The sequence below is a fragment of the Coregonus clupeaformis genome, chromosome 15, assembly GCF_020615455.1.
Source record: "Coregonus clupeaformis isolate EN_2021a chromosome 15, ASM2061545v1, whole genome shotgun sequence".
NCBI lineage: Eukaryota > Metazoa > Chordata > Actinopteri > Salmoniformes > Salmonidae > Coregonus > Coregonus clupeaformis.
This window is the reverse complement of record NC_059206.1, coordinates 60,858,198-60,877,150: the sequence shown is the minus strand read 5'-3', so window position 1 is coordinate 60,877,150 and position 18,953 is coordinate 60,858,198. Positions and strand designations below refer to the sequence as shown.

General features: G+C 44.3%; 1 protein-coding gene across 1 annotated transcript in view; it reads right to left on the bottom strand.

Moving 5' to 3' along the window:
• Nucleotides 1-1,718: 1,718 nt before the first annotated feature.
• LOC121543599 (fatty acyl-CoA reductase 1-like) overlaps nucleotides 1,719-18,953 on the bottom strand; it is a 77,943-nt gene continuing 60,708 nt past the window's right edge. The window contains exons 4-12 of the mRNA XM_045225254.1: nucleotides 16,667-16,846; nucleotides 15,201-15,378; nucleotides 10,806-10,850; nucleotides 10,574-10,692; nucleotides 10,222-10,289; nucleotides 3,218-3,389; nucleotides 2,818-2,947; nucleotides 2,409-2,536; nucleotides 1,719-2,298 (exon numbers count right to left, since the gene is read on the bottom strand). Coding sequence (XP_045081189.1) covers nucleotides 2,136-2,298; nucleotides 2,409-2,536; nucleotides 2,818-2,947; nucleotides 3,218-3,389; nucleotides 10,222-10,289; nucleotides 10,574-10,692; nucleotides 10,806-10,850; nucleotides 15,201-15,378; nucleotides 16,667-16,846 — 1,183 coding nt within the window. The 3' untranslated portion in view covers nucleotides 1,719-2,135. The remainder of the gene's footprint in view (nucleotides 2,299-2,408; nucleotides 2,537-2,817; nucleotides 2,948-3,217; nucleotides 3,390-10,221; nucleotides 10,290-10,573; nucleotides 10,693-10,805; nucleotides 10,851-15,200; nucleotides 15,379-16,666; nucleotides 16,847-18,953) is intronic.

Below are 18,953 nucleotides of genomic sequence, written 5' to 3'. Positions count from 1 at the left end.
CTTTGTTGCCTTGGCCGTGTGTTTTGGGTCATTGTCATGCTGGAATACCCATCCACGACCCATTTTCAATGCCCTGGCTGGAGGGGAAGGAGGTTCTCACCCAAGATTTGACGGTACATGGCCCCGTCCATCGTCCCTTTGATGCGGTGAAGTTGTCCTGTCCCCTTAGCAGAAAAACACCCCCAAAGCATAATGTTTCCACCTCCATGTTTGACAGTGGGGATGGTGTTCTTGGGGTCATAGGCAGCATTCCTCCTCCTCCAAACACGGCGAGTTGAGTTGATGCCAAAGAGCTCGATTTAGGTCTCATCTGACCACAACACTTTCACCCAGTTATCCTCTGAATCATTCAGATGTTCATTGGCAAACTTCAGACGGCCCTGTATATGTGCTTTCTTGAGCAGGGGGACTTTGCGGGCGCTGCAGGATTTCAGTTCTTCACGGCGTAGTGTGTTACCAATTGTTTTCTTGGTGACTATGGTCCCAGCTGCCTTGAGATCATTGACAAGATCCTCCCGTGTAGTTCTGGGCTGATTCCTCACCGTTCTCATGATCATTGCAACTCCAAGAGGTGAGATCTTGCATGGAGCACCAGGCTGAGGGAGAGTGACAGTTATTTTGTGTTTCTTCCATTTGCAAATAATCGCACCAACTGTTGTCACCTTCTCACCAAGCTGCTTGGCGATGGTCTTGTAGCCCATTCCAGCCTTGTGTAGGTCTACAATCTTGTCCCTGACATCCTTGGAGAGCTCTTTGGTCTTGGTCATGGTGGAGAGTTTGGAATCTGATTGATTGATTGCTTCTGTGGACAGGTGTCTTTTATACAGGTAACGAGCTGAGATTAGGAGCATTTAAGAGTGTGCTCCTAATCTCAGCTCGTTACCTGTATAAAAGACACCTGGGAGCCAGACATCTTTCTGATTGAGAGGGGGTCAAATACTTATTTCCCTCATTAAAATGCAAATCAATTTCTAACATTTTTGACATGTGTTTATCTGGATTTTTTTGTTATTATTCTGTCTCTCACTGTTCAAATAAACCTACCATTAAAATTATAGACTGATCATTTCTTTGTCAGTGGGCAAACGTACAAAATCAGCAGGGGATCAAATACTTTTTTCCCTCACTGTACTGATATATCAATATTCAGTAGTGATAGTAGCTTGTATCAATATACCATGAAAAGTAAGAACTGGTCATGTCAACCAGTACTGTAGTACTACAGTAGCAGTCTCCAGTGGTCAAGATTTAGGGCTCTATTCAATCCACATCACAGAAGTTCAGCTTTACAGCATGGTTGAAATTTAAAGGGAATGTGCCTGCTTTTGCAGAGACTGCATTCACGGTAAACGCTGCATGTGTTGGCTCAATTGGAAATTACCTTTCAATTTATATCACGGAATCTGTAACGCTTCAAATTTACAGATTGAATAGAGCCCTTAGTGTGATCAACACTGAAGTTACTCTTGGTTATCCTTAGCTGGCCTCGCTACAGAGTACAGGCTCCCAAATATTTTGTCAGTACAAAACAATACAAGGTAAAAACCTGTAAAAAGAGAGGCCATGAATATCTCAGGATTCACACATTAAGAGTCATGTACAGAAATTAGCCTTCAGTGGAAGCCTGACACAGTATTTCAAGTATGCAAAAAAAATCCTCTATTCCAAGACAATGTATCTGGGTTGGGGAGGACGTAAACTATGAGCAAAAACGTGGGGAGAGTATACAATGCGTTTATTGTTGCATATGTAATCTGTCGCTTTAAGAAAAGCAGTAGTTAGAAAATAAATAACACTTACATAGTCGTTTCACTGTATGACGTACAACAGGATCAGAAGGAACAATGTCTGGTTGAGGAGTGGGGTTGTGTACTGCTGGAGGTCTGAGGGGTGTCGTCTGGTTGAGGAGTGGGGTTGTGTGCTGCTGGAGGTCTGAGGGATGTTGTCTGGTTGAGGAGTGGGGTTGTGTGCTGCTGGAGGTCTGAGGGGTGTCGTCTGGTTGAGGAGTGGGGTGGTGTACTGCTGGAGGTCTGAGGGGTGTCGTCTGGTTGAGGAGTGGGGTTGTGTACTGCTGGAGGTCTGAGGGGTGTTGTCTGGTTGAGGAGGCGGTCAGCTGGTCAACGGTCAGTTGGTTATCAGTTGGTGAGTGTGCTGGAGGCCCTGAAGTAGGAGAGGAACTTGAAGCAGAGGCTGACCACAAAGTACCAGATGTTCCTGGCCATCTGGGAGCGGGCGATGAACACCCTCCAGATGAACACCAGCAGTAGAGTGTTGAATGTGTAGCGGATGTTCCTCAGCCTGGGAGATTAAGAGAGGGAGGGAGTTGTCATTTACATCCTTCTTCAAAATAACTCGGGCTAACTGTGCGCAGGTGAAAACACAATCAGCCCTGTAAGTAGTCGACTCACTTCCTGAGGTGTTGCCTGGCTGCAGGGATGTCTGACATGTCTTCATTCAGAACGTACTTCTTGGTGCCGATGCAGTAGTTCTCTATGTACTCTGGCCAGTTCAGCTGACGCACGTCAAAGTTGAATGTCTGGGAGAGAGAGTTAGGATGCTGATGTGCAGTAAGACAACATGGCTATTATGGTCACATTCAGGCAATTATGAAAACCTCTTTGGGATATCTATAATTTAACCTTCTGAAATTGAATGATGTAAGTATTCGTGACCTGTAGTGTTGAAATCAATAGAGATGTTTGTTTGAGCTAAAATTATGGATTGGTGGCATTACTAGATGAAAAACATACCATTGACAATATACACCAACATGCAGAGGCATATGTATGTGTATAGATAATGGTGAGTCTACTGCACCTTCCTGTCCTCAGGGCTGAGGTGGCTCATCAGCATGTTCATGTTCTCGGAGTTCCACTCCCAGTCCTGACTGCTGAAGTACTCCAGCAGGCCGATGGCCTTGTGCAGCCGGTTGAAGATACGCATCATTCTACACAGAGAGAAAGGTATGGAGGATCTCAGTCCAAATGTACTGTATGTATAACACAATTGTAATGTTCGTTTCACTAAAGACTTAATTAATAATCACTTGTATGCAGCAAACAGTGATTTCTTATTTCTTTATGTTTACAGATCATTTTATGTAGGTTTACAACACACTGTGTTGATTGGGTTGAAAACAAGTATGTAGTTACATTTTGATAGACTGAACGATGATCTAGTGACAATTCTGACTGTCAGGACATGCTAGTAATCTTACTGGGGCTTCTGTCCAGACAGTCTCAGGTAGAGGTCGTAGATGAGGGCAGGGAACTTGTGGCTGACCAGGATCCAGTACTGGTTCATCAGGTAGTTGGAGGTGATGTTGGCATTGGGCCTTCTGAAAGCCTGCTCCAGAGGGTTCCTCTTGAAGCTGGACATCACATGGTGCTCTGAGAGAGAATACAGAGGAGTCGATAAAAAATGTGAAGGAATCTGTGGCTTGGAGCTGTCATCCCTGTCTTACAGCTCCATTCTGTTGTGGCATTTTAAGTGGTGTACGGTTAGGGAAGTGCCCCTCACATCTTCCTTAGCCACTATATTAGAGAATTGGGTTGTATCCAGGGGTGTGGTTTTCTGTTGAACTAACAATCTCATTCACAGCAGCTGCACACCTTCCCCACCTAGCTGCAATCAAGGATGTTCAGGCAAAGGTAAAACTGCTGGGGGAACTGCTAGTGAAAGAACCAGTGGGTGCTACTGGTGTGAATTTGTTGCTGTGTGCTTTCTTTCGAAGACTCGTGACCCACCAGCCTCTATAAAGAAGTGAACAGCCTTACGAGGTTAGTTCCTCCTGTGTAGGAGAAGACTATCTGGTGTAAGCGCGAGGGTAGCTCTCTTCTGTTGAGTTGTAGTTTTCCCATTTCATTTATTCCCTGTAATTGTTTAAGTTCTTATTAAAGTAAAACTACCCAGGCCTCTACTCTACTAATGGTGGCTGGCTATCCACGGCTACTGGAGAGTGCCGAGGAAAACTTGAGAATGAATCTCCTGTCATTGAACTCTGGACTTTTACCAGCAGCCCAGCACAGCTGATTTGTTGTAAAGATGTATTATTATTTATTTATTATACCTCTTTGGTTTACTAACTACAAAAAAAATAAAGTACCACTTTTATTGCTTAAACCCCTGTCTGACTTATGTTGCACTACAGCTCCTTCACCTTCCATTGTGCCCAAACTGGTCTCCTAGACTATACGTAACATAGCAAACGTAAATCCGGGACACCAAATTAGTATGATATATTACTTTTACATAAGATAAGTTACTTAAGGTAAAAATAACACTAACGTCTAGCAACCCAAAGGTTGTGTGTTTGAATCTCATCACGGACAACGTCAGCATTTTAGCTAATTAGCAACTACTTGCTATTTATTTGCTACTTTGCAACTACAATACTTAGCATGTTACCTAACCTTAACCCCTAGCCTAGCTAAGGTTAGTTAGCGTTAGCCATCTAGCTAATGTAAGCCTCAACCAATTGGAATTTGTAACATATCCCTTACAGTAACTGCAGTCGACAGTGGTATTTTGGATGCAGCATACTGCAGTTATACTGTACCCCGACTGCAATCTTTTTTCGTATGTTTAGAAAATTCTTAACATATTGCACAAATTTCAATTTGTAACATGTATGAAATGGATGAGACATCCACAAAGTAATACATATCATACTAAATGGAGTGTCTCGGATTTACATACAGAATAATACAAAATGCTCTGAGACCACGTGCCACACAGTTCATACAGTGGGGAGAACAAGTATTTGATACGCTGCCGCTTTTGCAGGTTTTCCTACTTACAAAGCATGTAGAGGTCTGTAATTTTTATCATAGGTACACTTCAACTGTGAGAGACGGAATCTAAAACAAAAATCCAGAAAATCACATTGTATGATTTTTAAATAATTAATTTTTTTCATTTTATTGCATGACATAAGTATTTGATACATCAGAAAAGCAGAACTTAATATTTGGTACAGAAACCTTTGTTTGCAATTACAGAGATCATATGTTTCCTGTAGGTCTTGACCAGGTTTGCACACACTACAGCAGGGATTTTGGCCCATTCCTCCATACAGACCTTCTCCAGATCCTTCAGGTTTCGGGGCTGTCGCTGGGCAATACGGACTTTCTGCTCCCTCCAAAGATGTTCTATTGGGTTCAGGTCTGGAGACTGGCTAGGCCACTCCAGGACCTTGAGATGCTTCTTACGGAGCCACTCCTTAGTTGCCCTGGCTGTGTGTTTCAGGTCGTTGTCATGCTGGAAGACCCAGCCACGACCCATCTTCAATGCTCTTACTGAGGGAAGGAGGTTGTTGGCCAAGATCTCGCAATACATGGCCCCATCCATCCTCCCCTCAATACGGTGCAGTCGTCCTGTCCCCTTTGCAGAAAAGCATCCCCAAAGAATGATGTTTCCACCTCCATGCTTGACGGTTGGGATGGTGTTCTTGGGGTAGTACTCATCCTTCTTCTTCCTCCAAACACGGCGAGTGGAGTTTAGACCAAAAAGCTCTATTTTTGTCTCATCAGACCACATGACCTTCTTCCATTCCTCCTCTGGATCATCCAGATGGTCATTGGCAAACTTCAGACGGGCCTGGACATGCGCTGGCTTGAGCAGGGGGACCTTGCGTGCACTGCAGGATTTTAATCCATGACGGCGTAGTGTGTTACTAATGGTTTTCTTTGAGACTGTGGTCCCAGCTCTCTTCAGGTCATTGACCAGGTCCTGCCGTGTAGTTCTGGGCTGATCCCTCACCTTCCTCATGATCATTGATGCCCCACGAGGTGAGATCTTGCATGGAGCCCCAGACCGAGGGTGATTGACGTCATCTTGAACTTCTTCCATTTTCTAATAATTGCGCCAACAGTTGTTGCCTTCTCACCAAGCTGCTTGCCTATTGTCCTGGAGCCCATCCCAGCCTTGTGCAGGTCTACAATTTCATCCCTGATGTCCTTACACAGCGCTCTGGTCTTGGCCATTGTGGAGAGGTTGGAGTCTGTTTGATTGAGTGTGTGGACAAGTGTCTTTTATACAGGTAACGAGTTCAAACAGGTGCAGTTAATACAGGTAATGAGTGGAGAACAGGAGGGCTTCTTAAAGAAAAACAAACAGGTCTGTGAGAGCCGGAATTCTTACTGGTTGGTAGGTGATCAAATACTTATGTCATGCAATAAAATGCAAATTAATTACTTAAAAATCATACAATGTGATTTTCTGGATTTTAGATTCCGTCTCTCACAGTTGAAGTGTACCTATGATAAAAATTACAGACCTCTAGTGTATCAATTACAGACCGGCAGTGTATCAAATACTTGTTCTCCCCACTGTATGAGCCTTAGAGGAATCAAAGCCACATCCCTGATGTTGCAAGCACCATGCTCCAGCACATTTCTTTGGATCATCAACTCTCCTTCGTCATTAGTTGTATATTTTTTATTAGTTATTTATAAGATATTAACTCTAAGAAGAACAATATTTTGGGAAGGGGTCAAAGATGTTTGGCCAGGATTCAATCTGATCGCGATTTGTTGGCTATGCACCTTTTTAAAGGGAATTTCCGAATGAGCCGACATGCAGTGTTTACCATCAACGTGGGAACACTGCCTTTACAAGGTACATCACTTACAAAGGGTGATGTTATTGAATCCCGGCCACAGTGAATATTCTCCAGCCCCACTAACGAGTTGAGTTGAGTTAAGATAGTTTTGGTGTTGAGGGTGAGCATTCCTTGCTAGGGAAAATTAACACAAATATATACACTACTGTTCAAAAGTTTGGGGTCACTTAGAAATGTCCTTGTTTTCGAAAGAAAAGCAATTTTTTTGTCCATTAAAATAACATCACATTTATCAGAAATACAGTGTAGACATTGTTAATGTTGTAAATGGCTATTGTAGCTGGAAACGGCTGATTTTTAATGGAATATCTACATAGGCGTACAGAGGCCCATTATCAGCAACCATCAGTCCTGTGTTCCAATGGCACGTTGTGTTTGCTAATCCAAGTTTATAATTTTAAAAGGCTAATTGATCATTAGAAAACCCTTTTGCAATTATGTTAGTACAGCTGAAAACTGTTGTGCTGATTTAAAGAAGCAATAAAACTGGCCTTCTTGAGACTAGTTGATTATCTGGAGCATCAGCAATTGTAGGTTCGATTACAGGCTCAAAATGTCCAGAAACAAATAACTTTCTTCTGAAACATGTCAGTCTATTCTTGTGCTGAGAAATGAAGGCTATTCCATGCGAGAAATTGCCAAGAAAGGCCCGGTGCACATCTGAGCAAGAGGACAAATACATTAGAGTGTCTAGTTTGAGAAACAGACGCCTCACAGGTCCTCAACTGGCAGCTTCATTAAATAGTACCCGCAAAACACCAGTCTTAACGTCAACAGTGAAGAGGCGACTCCGGGATGCTGACCTTCTAGGCATAGTTGCAAAGAAAAAGCCATATCTCAGACTGGCCAATAAAAATAAAAGATTAAGATGGGTAAAAGAACACAGACACTGGACAGAGGAAGATTGGAAAAAAGTGTTATGGACAGACAAAACGAAGTTTGAGGTGTTCGGATCACAAAGAATAACATTTGTGAGACGCAGACCAAATGAAAAGATGCTGGAGGAGTGCTTGATCTGTCAAGCATGGTGGAGGCAATGTGATGGTCTGGGGGTGCTTTGGTGGTGGTAAAGTGGTAGATCTGTACAGGGTAAAAGGGATCTTGAAGAAGGAAGGCTATCACTCCATTTTGCAACGCCATGCCATACCCTTTGGACAGCGCTTGATTGGAGCCAATTTCCTCCTACAACAGGACAATGACCCAAAGCACAGCTACAAACTATGCAATAACTATTTAGGGAAGAAGCAGTCAGCTGGTATTCTGTCTATAATGGAGTGGCCAGCACAGGCACCGGATCTCAACCCTACTGAGCTGTTGTGGGAGCAGCTTGACCGTATGGTACGTAAGAAGTGCCCATCAAGCCAATCCAACTTGTGGGAGGTGCTTCAGGAAGCATGGGGTGAAATCTCTTCAGATTACCTCAACAAATTGACAACTAGAATGCCAAAGGTCTGCAAGGCTGTAATTTCTCCAAATGGAGGATTCTTTGACGAAAGCAAAGTTTGAAGGACACAATTATTTATTTAAATTAAAAATCATTATTTCTAACCTTGTCAATGACTACATTTGCTATGCATTTTGCTATATTTCCTATTCAAACTAATTTCATGTATTTTTTCATGGAAAACAAGGACATTTCTAAGTGACCCCAAACTTTTGAACGGTAGTGTATGTATCTTTGGAAAAGGGCATCAACAAGATTAGAACATGTGACCTCCTGTTCCCTATCCCAGTGCCTAGTCCACTGCGCTAGTAGGGGGGATGGCAGCGTGCTTGTTTTTTCACATATTTAATGCTGTTCAGTCAAAGTAAACAAACAAAGTTAATAGATTAGAAATGTAATTAGTTAAAAACGTTGGGTAAGGAAAACAAAAGTCACAACCAGGATTCAAACTTTTTGGGTCAAAATCCATGTTGAACGCCCTCCATCCATATCCAACCTACCTCCCTAAAAGTGTTTATTTTATTTGACTCTCGTCTGTAAACTCCACCCACTGACTTGTCATCCAACCAATCACATTAGTTCTGCCCTAGAAAGTGGAGCTTCCCTCAGAACAAGATTGAGGCCGGGGATCAATTCATGGTGCCTTTAAAGGGTACATTGTCGGCTGTCTAGTGCTCTATAACAAGCCTTGGATTGAATCCCAGCCTGAATGAGGAAAACTCCTGAGCACTATTCCAAGGCTCTTTCTCAATTCCAGGCTCCTTCCTCGATTCCTTGGGAGATTCTCAATTGGACAAAAGTCTGTCCTCTCCTCGACTCCTCCGTCCTCCTCTCCTCAGTGACTCGGAAACCGATAAGTGGTCATGTGGTCACACAGTGGCAATTAGTTAGTAAGCTAATAGAGGAGTATCATCCACTCCTCGATAGCCTCCTCTCGCCGAGCATACTCATGTGCTTCCTCCCGGCTGCTACCACGGAAGTGTTTTAAAATCCGCCACACCCCCTTTGAATCAGCTGTTGTTTTCTCGAAGGAGAAAACCATGCACACATTTAAAACGATACTCTACTTATCCTTTTATCTATAGCATCTATTGCACAACTAGCTATATTAGTTTTTATCACTTTACACATGTATTTTGGGATTCCTCCTCTGTAAACTTAATTTGCCTGATGACGAGCGAGTGAAGGACCGTCTCATTTCTTGCAAGCGCAATTCCCTCCACGATCCCTATCCTTACCGCCGCTCCTCAATTATCTTGACCTTTTTCAAAACGAGGTGAGGAGAGGAGGCGAGGAAAACCAATTAAGATACCAGAATGTTGATAACATATCAAGTCAGCAAACCTCCAACTTCCCTAAGCAGCGGCACCCCAGACCCAGTTTGATTAGCTTGATTCTTAGCTCTTACGTGGGCCGGTAGATTAGTGCCCGCTATCCCAGTTCTATAACAGCGAGGCGGAGTGATGAGCCCTAATCCCACTGCCAGCCATCTGGTGGCAATTTCCCAGGGTGAAAGGAGCAGATTCACTAATCTGAGAGCAGAGGGACCCTGGCTGTCGCCTGGTACCTGGTACCCGGCCCGCATGCTTCCTTTTCATCTCAGTGGTCCGCTGGGATGTACTGTAGATGACGGGCCGGGAGGGGAGCCGTCACCACAATCAAAAGGCTGGAGGGAAGCAGTTGCGAGGGTGACAATTTCATGATGACACTTTGCCTCTAATTGTTATTGTATGGGCATCTGTGCTTTACTGCTGATTGGAGTTGTCATTTGGGCAGATCCACAGTGGAGGTCAAACAGATGTAAACAGTGTGGGGTTCAGATATAATGTTCTACTAGCTGCCAGAAGGTGGCAGTAGACCCTCGTCACTGTAAAATCCCTGGGCATCCAATTATGAAACAGATCATTTATCCACCTGCTTCTCACTGACACACCATTACAACTGATTTAGGAGAACCAGGACTGACAGACAACCTACAGTTTCATATTCCCCGTGGGAATGTATGATGCATAGTTTCACAGTCACAACACCATAACCATCAAGATTTCAACTACTGAAGTACATTGATTTATGATGAGGGAAGCCACAGTGGCAGATGAGCAAGCATTGAGGATGTCACCGTAACATGCATAAAGACAGACAGACAGATACCTACCGATCTCTCCCCAGTGGAAAGGGTTGATGCCACCCGTTGTGCAGTTGTAGACCAGAGCTGTTTTGGGTCTGCAAGGGAGTAGTGAGATGGGGTCAAAGGTTTAAGGGATCAAAGGGGAGGGTTCATTAGGACACATCTATAAAATGAGCCCACAAACACAAATCACATCAATTGAAAACACTGGGCTTCCTCATCAGTAAATGGTGTAGAGCTGAATGTGTGTTCGAACAAACTGGGCTAAGGTATGTTTACAGGAGGTCTTCCTGCAGGTCAATATGGGGGGTGTCTGTTTGTGTGGGTTAAACCATACAGTCATTGGTCAAACCATATTCCACCTGGGGGGAAAGTTAACCTGTGCACTGCCGTGTACCAGCCAGCGGCCAGGGTCAGGTTGATGACCACGTCGACGGGGATGAGGTCAGCCACCGCATCATTGTTGGCTCTCATGGTGCGCAGGATGCCCTTCCCCGCCTGACCAGACAGGACACAGGGTTACCACAACATCTCATTTTACACTAGTGGCATCAAAATGAGCAAACTTAGTATATGAAAAATACAACTAATAAGCAGATGCTGGTACTTACAGCGATGAAGACTCCGCTTGGTCCATTGAAGTTGTCGATCCAGCCCTGAGACGAATGAAGAGGGAGGGAATGCATTAGTGTAATGAGAGATTAGGGGCTCTATTCAATCCGTATTGAGGTACTTCAGCGTTACAGCGTTATTGAAATTAAAAGGCAATGTTCCCGTGTTAGCGGACACTGCATTCGAGGTAAACGCTGCATATCTCGGCTCAATCGGAAATTACTTTCAAATGTATATTGCGCAATCTGTAACGCTTCAGCGATGCAGATTGAATAGAGCCGTAGATGAAAGAGAACCCTAAGTACCCCCTTAAAACTGGAATCCTTAGTTGCTACATCCATTTTTGGACTTATAAATTAATGATATATACCCATTGATTCTTGAAGAATATAACTTATACATGCCTCATGAGCTTAGTTCAACTGTCGTACCCCATTAGAACCCAAAATACAAGCTTGTTTTACTCCAATGTTCGTAAACAATGTAAATGTAAACAAACACTGTATAGCCTCAAAACGTGGTTAAAGCTATAATTTTGATATCATGGATGGTCATTCCTTGCTTCCATAGCTCTGTCTATGAATTTGAGAGTGGTTACATTTCTCCAGGCCCATCCCTCAGTTTTTTACCGAAACACAGCCGGGGTGTCCGCTTTGTTACAGTTTCAATTAAGGATTCTAGCTTCAAGCACCGCTATAACATTGCTGCATCGTCATCAAGTTAAAGATAGCCTCCTAACAGCAACATCAATTAGATTGTTGTGTATCTGCTGAGTTAGCATTCCAGTGGTGTGCTAGGCTAGCTAGTTACCTATGGAGAGTGAGACTGAGGCAGGGAGAGTAACACAGTGTCCACATCAATTAGCCCCCCGGTAATACATTGGTAATAGACTGGGCTTATTTGTGTGGGTCTGTCTGTGGCTTGTCCCTACAGGGTAAGGCTACATGGTCTGGTGCAGACAGACATGCAGACAGTCAGTCAGTCAGTCAGACAGACAAGAGTCCTTATCACATCGTCTCAGAGCCAATTTTTGCAGGGATAAATCTTTGACCCCCATTGGGGGATTGCCTGTGACATTTTTAACACTTAACGTAGTTCTGAGGACATGGAGATTGAAGTAAATCTCACACACACACATACACCCTCCTCCCTTGTCTCGTCGCTCCCACTGGCTCGAGCTGCCAGGGCAATAAACTGGTAAAGCGTGATCTTTTGGCTGTTTCGCCGCCAGGCCAGGCCCGACCCCACTTACACATCTACTGGCTCTGGATCCTGCACTGTTCAAACGTTTCAGCCCCAGAAAACTAAATACAGCCCTGGGCTAAATAGTAGTTCTCTGTGAATATACTTTTTAGTGCATTATAAAAGTGTATTATACTCTATTGAAAACTCAATTGTTTTGGTGTCTTCCTGTGTGAATTCATGGAGCCTTAGACATTCAAATAATATTCCTGTAGGAAAATAAAGCAAGCATGTCACTTGAATTTGGGGGAAAGAACTATGAAGAATATTATATCACCAAAATGATTAAATGTTGAACAACATCCTCCCATTGCTCCTCCAAAATTTTAAGCAGCAATAAAGTCTCTATTTATTCAACGCTTTAATATATTCATCTGCCGCTATGCTAAGTGAGATTAAAATACTTAACCCTGTGGAATCCTTATGCTAAGATGTTAGCTTACACTACAGCAGCTGGACAGATTATAAAATAAAAAGCAGCTTACTCATGAAAGTACCATCACCCTGCACATCCAGAAGAGGACTGGCCACCCATCGGAAACCTGGTTCCTTTCTAGGGGCAACTGTTGATGTCAAAAGGGCTTTATAAAATACATTTGATTGATTGATTGATTACTGCACCTACTGAACTTTCGGAGCAGCCTTTCCATGAACCTACAGGTGCTTTCAGTGACCTTCTATCTAGTAGCAGACACTCAGGGGCTCTCCGGTTTCAGCACTGGCAGTCCCCCTCCCTCCAGTACCCCTCCCTTGCCCCTTTGCCCCTTCCTTGCCCCCCTCACATTGCCTATCCAGCTGTTGGGGTCAGGGATGCTCCTCTTCGTAGCCCCGGAATCCAGCCCAACCGGACCTTCCGAACCATAGGAACACACCTGTCCTGGTCCAACCCTAATACAACCCTTACTCAGCACTACACACCCAATCCCCCTTTAACCCTCCCGTTGTCCTAGGGTCTAAATGACCCGCCACTGTGTTTTTTGGATCATTTGTGAGAAGGAGGCAGTGATACTTTCTTTAAAGTCTCACTGCCTCCTTCTCACAAATGATCCCAAAACTATAAAAATTGAATAAAGTTGGTTCAACACAGTGGCGGGTCATTTTGACCCTAGGACAATGGGAAGGTTAAGTCTGACTGTATACAGGGGAGATATTTTGACCAGTGTACTATTACAGTGATCAACCACTAATTCCCATCCATTTGCCACCACAGCAGGACATGATGGTGTGAGAATTTGCAGGATTCTGACTGAGCCCTTTTACCATCATCACAGTGAAAGTGCTACATAGATTTTTATAAATTGTGATATATTTCCCACCAGGCAAGTGGCTGAGCCAATCACACTTCTTCTGATACACTTATCTTGCTGACCAGTCAATACACTGTTTAACGTCCACAGACTACATACAGAATGTGATCCATGTACAGTGGGGAAAAAAAGTATTTAGTCAGCCACCAATTGTGCAAGTTCTCCCACTTAACAAGATGAGAGAGGCCTGTAATTTTCATCATAGGTACACGTCAACTATGACAGACAAATTGAGATTTTTTTTCTCCAGAAAATCACATTGTAGGATTTTTAATGAATTTATTTGCAAATTATGGTGGAAAATAAGTATTTGGTCACCTACAAACAAGCAAGATTTCTGGTTCTCACAGACCTGTAACTTCTTCTTTAAGAGGCTCCTCTGTCCTCCACTCGTTACCTGTATTAATGGCACCTGTTTGAACTTGTTATCAGTATAAAAGACACCTGTCCACAACCTCAAACAGTCACACTCCAAACTCCACTATGGCCAAGACCAAAGAGCTGTCAAAGGACACCAGAAACAAAATTGTAGACCTGCACCAGGCTGGGAAGACTGAATCTGCAATAGGTAAGCAGCTTGGTTTGAAGAAATCAACTGTGGGAGCAATTATTAGGAAATGGAAGACATACAAGACCACTGATAATCTCCCTCGATCTGGGGCTCCACGCAAGATCTCACCCCGTGGGGTCAAAATGATCACAAGAACGGTGAGCAAAAATCCCAGAACCACACGGGGGGACCTAGTGAATGACCTGCAGAGAGCTGGGACCAAAGTAACAAAGCCTACCATCAGTAACACACTACGCCGCCAGGGACTCAAATCCTGCAGTGCCAGACGTGTCCCCCCTGCTTAAGCCAGTACATGTCCAGGCCCGTCTGAAGTTTGCTAGAGTGCATTTGTATGATCCAGAAGAGGATTGGGAGAATGTCATATGGTCAGATGAAACCAAAATAGAACTTTTTGGTAAAAACTCAACTCGTCGTGTTTGGAGGACAAAGAATGCTGAGTTGCATCCAAAGAACACCATACCTACTGTGAAGCATGGGGGTGGAAACATCATGCTTTGGGGCTGTTTTTCTGCAAAGGGACCAGGACGACTGATCCGTGTAAAGGAAAGAATGAATGGGGCCATGTATCGTGAGATTTTGAGTGAAAACCTCCTTCCATCAGCAAGGGCATTGAAGATGAAACGTGGCTGGGTCTTTCAGCATGACAATGATCCCAAACACACTGCCCGGGCAACGAAGGAGTGGCTTCGTAAGAAGCATTTCAAGGTCCTGGAGTGGCCTAGCCAGTCTCCAGATCTCAACCCCATAGAAAATCTTTGGAGGGAGTTGAAAGTCCGTGTTGCCCAGCGACAGCCCCAAAACATCACTGCTCTAGAGGAGATCTGCATGGAGGAATGGGCCAAAATACCAGCAACAGTGTGTGAAAACCTTGTGAAGACTTACAGAAAACGTTTGACCTGTGTCATTGCCAACCCAGGGTATATAACAAAGTATTGAGAAACTTTTGTTATTGACCAAATACTTATTTTCCACCATAATTTGCAAATAAATTCATTACAAATCCTACAATGTGATTTTCTGGATTTGTTTTTCTCATTTTGTCTGTCATAGTTGACGTGTACCTATGATGAAAATTACAGGCCTCTCTCATCTTTTTAAGTGGGAGAACTTGCACAATTGGTGGCTGACTAAATACTTTTTTTCCCCCACTGTATCTATTGATCATCTATTGACTCTATTGCTGCCAGCTATCCAGTGCCAAGGTCCAGTAGAGTAATGAAGTCCCATAGAATGACATGTATATCATACTGTATCTCTATGGTAATGGTACTCACAGGGAAAGGCTCCTGCCAGCTGGCTCCCACTATGGAGGGTCTGATGATGCCGATGCTGAGCTTGCCGCTCTCCTTCTGGACCACGCACTCTGCCAGGGCTTTGGTGTAGGTGTAGGTGTTGGGGCGGTCCCCAATGAGGCGAGGCGTGATGTCACGGACGATGCTGTCCTCCATCCACCTGCAGTCACAGACACAAGAGAACACTCACAATTAGACTCACATCACAATGGTACAGGACACATGCCAGGATTGAAGTAAAGTTGGCATTTTGTGTTGATAGATGAAACATCATTCATTCTGATAGCTGTCTGTGAGGGTATTTGTAATCAATCATTAGTTGGAAATGGCACGAGGCGGTGTGGACTTGACAGCACCCTTGGTTCAGTTCAATTCCATTTCAATCAGTTAATTCAGGAGATTAATTGAAATTCAATAAATATACTGTCATTTATCTAACTAAGGGCTAAATTATATCAGATCTGTGGTAGCCGACACTGTCATGAATCCCGCTTCCTGAGTCGGTTTCTATCTGTTGCCTGTTTTTGTCCTGGAGTTTCCTGACCGCACCCTGTCTGGTTGCCGGGCAACGAACCAAGGTGGGAGATCTCTCCATTACCCGCACCTGCATCTCATCAGCTATCTGCACACCTGGTTCTGATCATCACCTCTCCACTTCATAAGCTCTGACCTGACATCCATTCCCTGCCAGATCGTTAGCCATGAACAGTATGTTGTGCCTGCGTATCAGCCTCAGATTACTAAGAGTTAGTTTTGCTGTTCTGTACTTTTTGCTTGCTGTGAACTCACCTTCGTTTACTCTGTCTACAGTTACTCTCCCGGAACATTCACTCCACCGCTGCCTGGTTGTCTGTGGCTTCAGAGACATCATTGGATCTGCCCATTCACTCCCACCAACTCACCTCCACTGCCAGCTCCGTCACCTGGATTCTCCTGCTTCCACATTTAAGTCTTTAAATAAATACTCACCTTCATTCAACTCACCTTGTCCTGGTCTGCTTCTGGGTTCTGCTTTAGAGAATGGTGACAGACACCCACATAGCGGTTGTTTTGGTGGTGTTGGAGGTGGAACTGTGTTAGAGCTGTCAAATCCACAAGCGGCACCAGGCGTTATACCTAATGTGGACATTTTCAAATGTTGAACTTCTAACGCGAGTGGGACCGGTGTGGCTTCGTGACAATGATCACAAGAGCAGCTGCTCACCGATTTGACAGCTCCAACGTAGTTCCACCTCCAACACCACCAAAACATCAGCTATGCAGGTGTTGGCTATCGCCGGTTAACGCTTGATCTGATTGAATCTAGGCCTAAGTGCCATTTATCTTCACTGAGCATATTTTCAATGCATGAAATTTGCAATTGAAATCACTTCCTGAATAGATGGATTCGTAATAGCAGCAGCCCCACCCCAAACTCTGATGCAGAAAGTAGACTTCACACTACTCACTCCAGGGAGTCGATGAGCTTCTTGGGCTCTACAGGCGGTGGGTAGATGATCTCGTCGATGTGCCTGCGGTTGCAGTTAGCGTAGGCTGTGGAGATGTGGATGAAGGCCTGGAGGTGGTGCATCTGCTGGGCCAGACTCAGGAGCTGCTGCGTGGCCATAACATTCAGCTGCAGGGCGTGTCTGGGAAGAGAGGAAATACACACACAGCAGGACTAGGTTAGTGATCACTGTGCATAAGTATACTAAGCAGCATAAGCACACTATGCATTCTCATAATATCATCACAAGGAGAGAAGTGTGAGACAGAGAGACCGACAGAGAGACGCAGAGAGACCGAGAGAGACAGACAGAGAGACAAAGAGAGAGAGGCCGACAGAGAGAGAGAGGCAGAGAGAAACAGAGAGAGAAGGAGGGAGGGAGAGAGAGACCAAACATACTCACACCCTTTTATCCTTACACATCATTCCAGCAATGTGCTTCCATTCCCGGAATAAACATTTGCATCAATTTTCTCTTTACTCCATACAAACCACACCTGTATCTATCCATCTACCCTTTCAAAAAGCCATATCAAACTCTGGCAACCCTTATTGACACTGCTTCCTAAACAGGCAGGACTCTAGCTCACCTCTCAGCCAGTCTACAGAGAGATAGTGCTTCTCAGCCACAGTCAGGCAGTGTGGACGGTGTATGTGTGTGTTTATGTGAGTGCAGATGTCAGATGTGGTTTGGCAGCGGTTGGCCATTAATGGCAGTGCCGGGAAGGCAGTTGTGACAGTCAGCGGCAGTGGCGTGTCACATGGGGATGAGAGGTGTAGTAGTAGTAGGCCGTACCACCGTTTGAGAACTATTATAGAGCCTAGAACACCACTGTGACTGTGGGACTGCTCCTAACTATGTGTTCCTCACTGTTCCAAGCCGCTGTCATTAATGAATTCTTCATTAGGGTGCTAGATATATTGTAGCCTAGCGGCTATAGTGGCTATTGTGTTTATCACTGCTTCAGTGCTAGGCTTGACTAGCCCTGTACATTTTCACAGCATAGATGTCGTGTCTAGGGCACTATCTGAAGAGCTGTGGTCTAGGTCCCTGTGATTAAACTGTTGTCTGATTATGCTCCAACACTCCCTGGCAACTTTGTTTCCCGGGAGACAGGGTAACAACCTTGTGTGTCAAAACGAGAGAGGGAGAGAGAAAGTGAGAGAGAACAGGGGAGAGAGGGAGAAATACAGAGGAAGGGATGTAGAGGCAGGGGTGAAAAGAGAAAGACAAAGTGAAAGAGGGAAGAGAAGAGAGTTATGATGCTGTTCAGAGAACAATCTCACAGCTTTTCCCTAATTGAGCTGTCAGTCATGGCTAATGTCCTGCCTCCCCACACCCCCTTTCACCTCTCTGACGGCATATCATCCCTTAAGGCTGTCCTGTCTGTCCTACTCAAAGGGATCTGTTCCCAGCAGTCACACAGACACCCAGACAGATATATTTAACTGTATGATGAAGGCTCGTGAGAATACACTGAGACAGACAGACAGACACAGAGCTCTTTTATGTTTTAATAATCCCTCTGAACACCTCATTCCTGCTTCCTCACTGAGTAAGGGAGACATCTAAAGACATCCCTCTCCCCCATACGGCTAGCTACCTGCAGACTCCCTGGATACAGCTCTCTCTCTGTCTGTCTCTCTCTCACCACATGGAACGTTGATGCACTGTCTACTACGTGAGATGATGAAACCATGTGGAATATTGAAAACTTAAACAGTTTCTAAATCCTTATTATAAATTAAATGTTACAGTACTCTATGTCTTTCTCCTCTCAACATCATTGTAATGGATTTTATTTAATATGTTTAACGTCTGTCAACCATTTTAAGTAAACAATGTTGCTTGACAGACACTACACAAATAAAGTGTATTATCGTGGAATCTCCGTTGTGTTTCTCAACCGTCATCATACTCTAGATGTACAGTATCAGCTTTCCCATTGGTCAACACCAGAACACAAACAGTCCATACTATCAACCAAACATCACTTCCTGTAGGGAGTCCCTGGGCAATGGACACTTCCTGGTACTTGGGACAATGACAAAGCAAAACCCGCCGACCCCATAAACCAGACCCGAGTGAAACATCCAAAGACTACCATGGCCCCAATACCGGCTGAATTCCTCTGAACTAGAGACGGTCTACTGTGCCTTTGTACATAGAATTGGGATTTAGAATACTTAATTAATTACTAAAAGGATCTCTATGTCTTTGTACCTCTCTCTGTGTCAGACACAAGCTA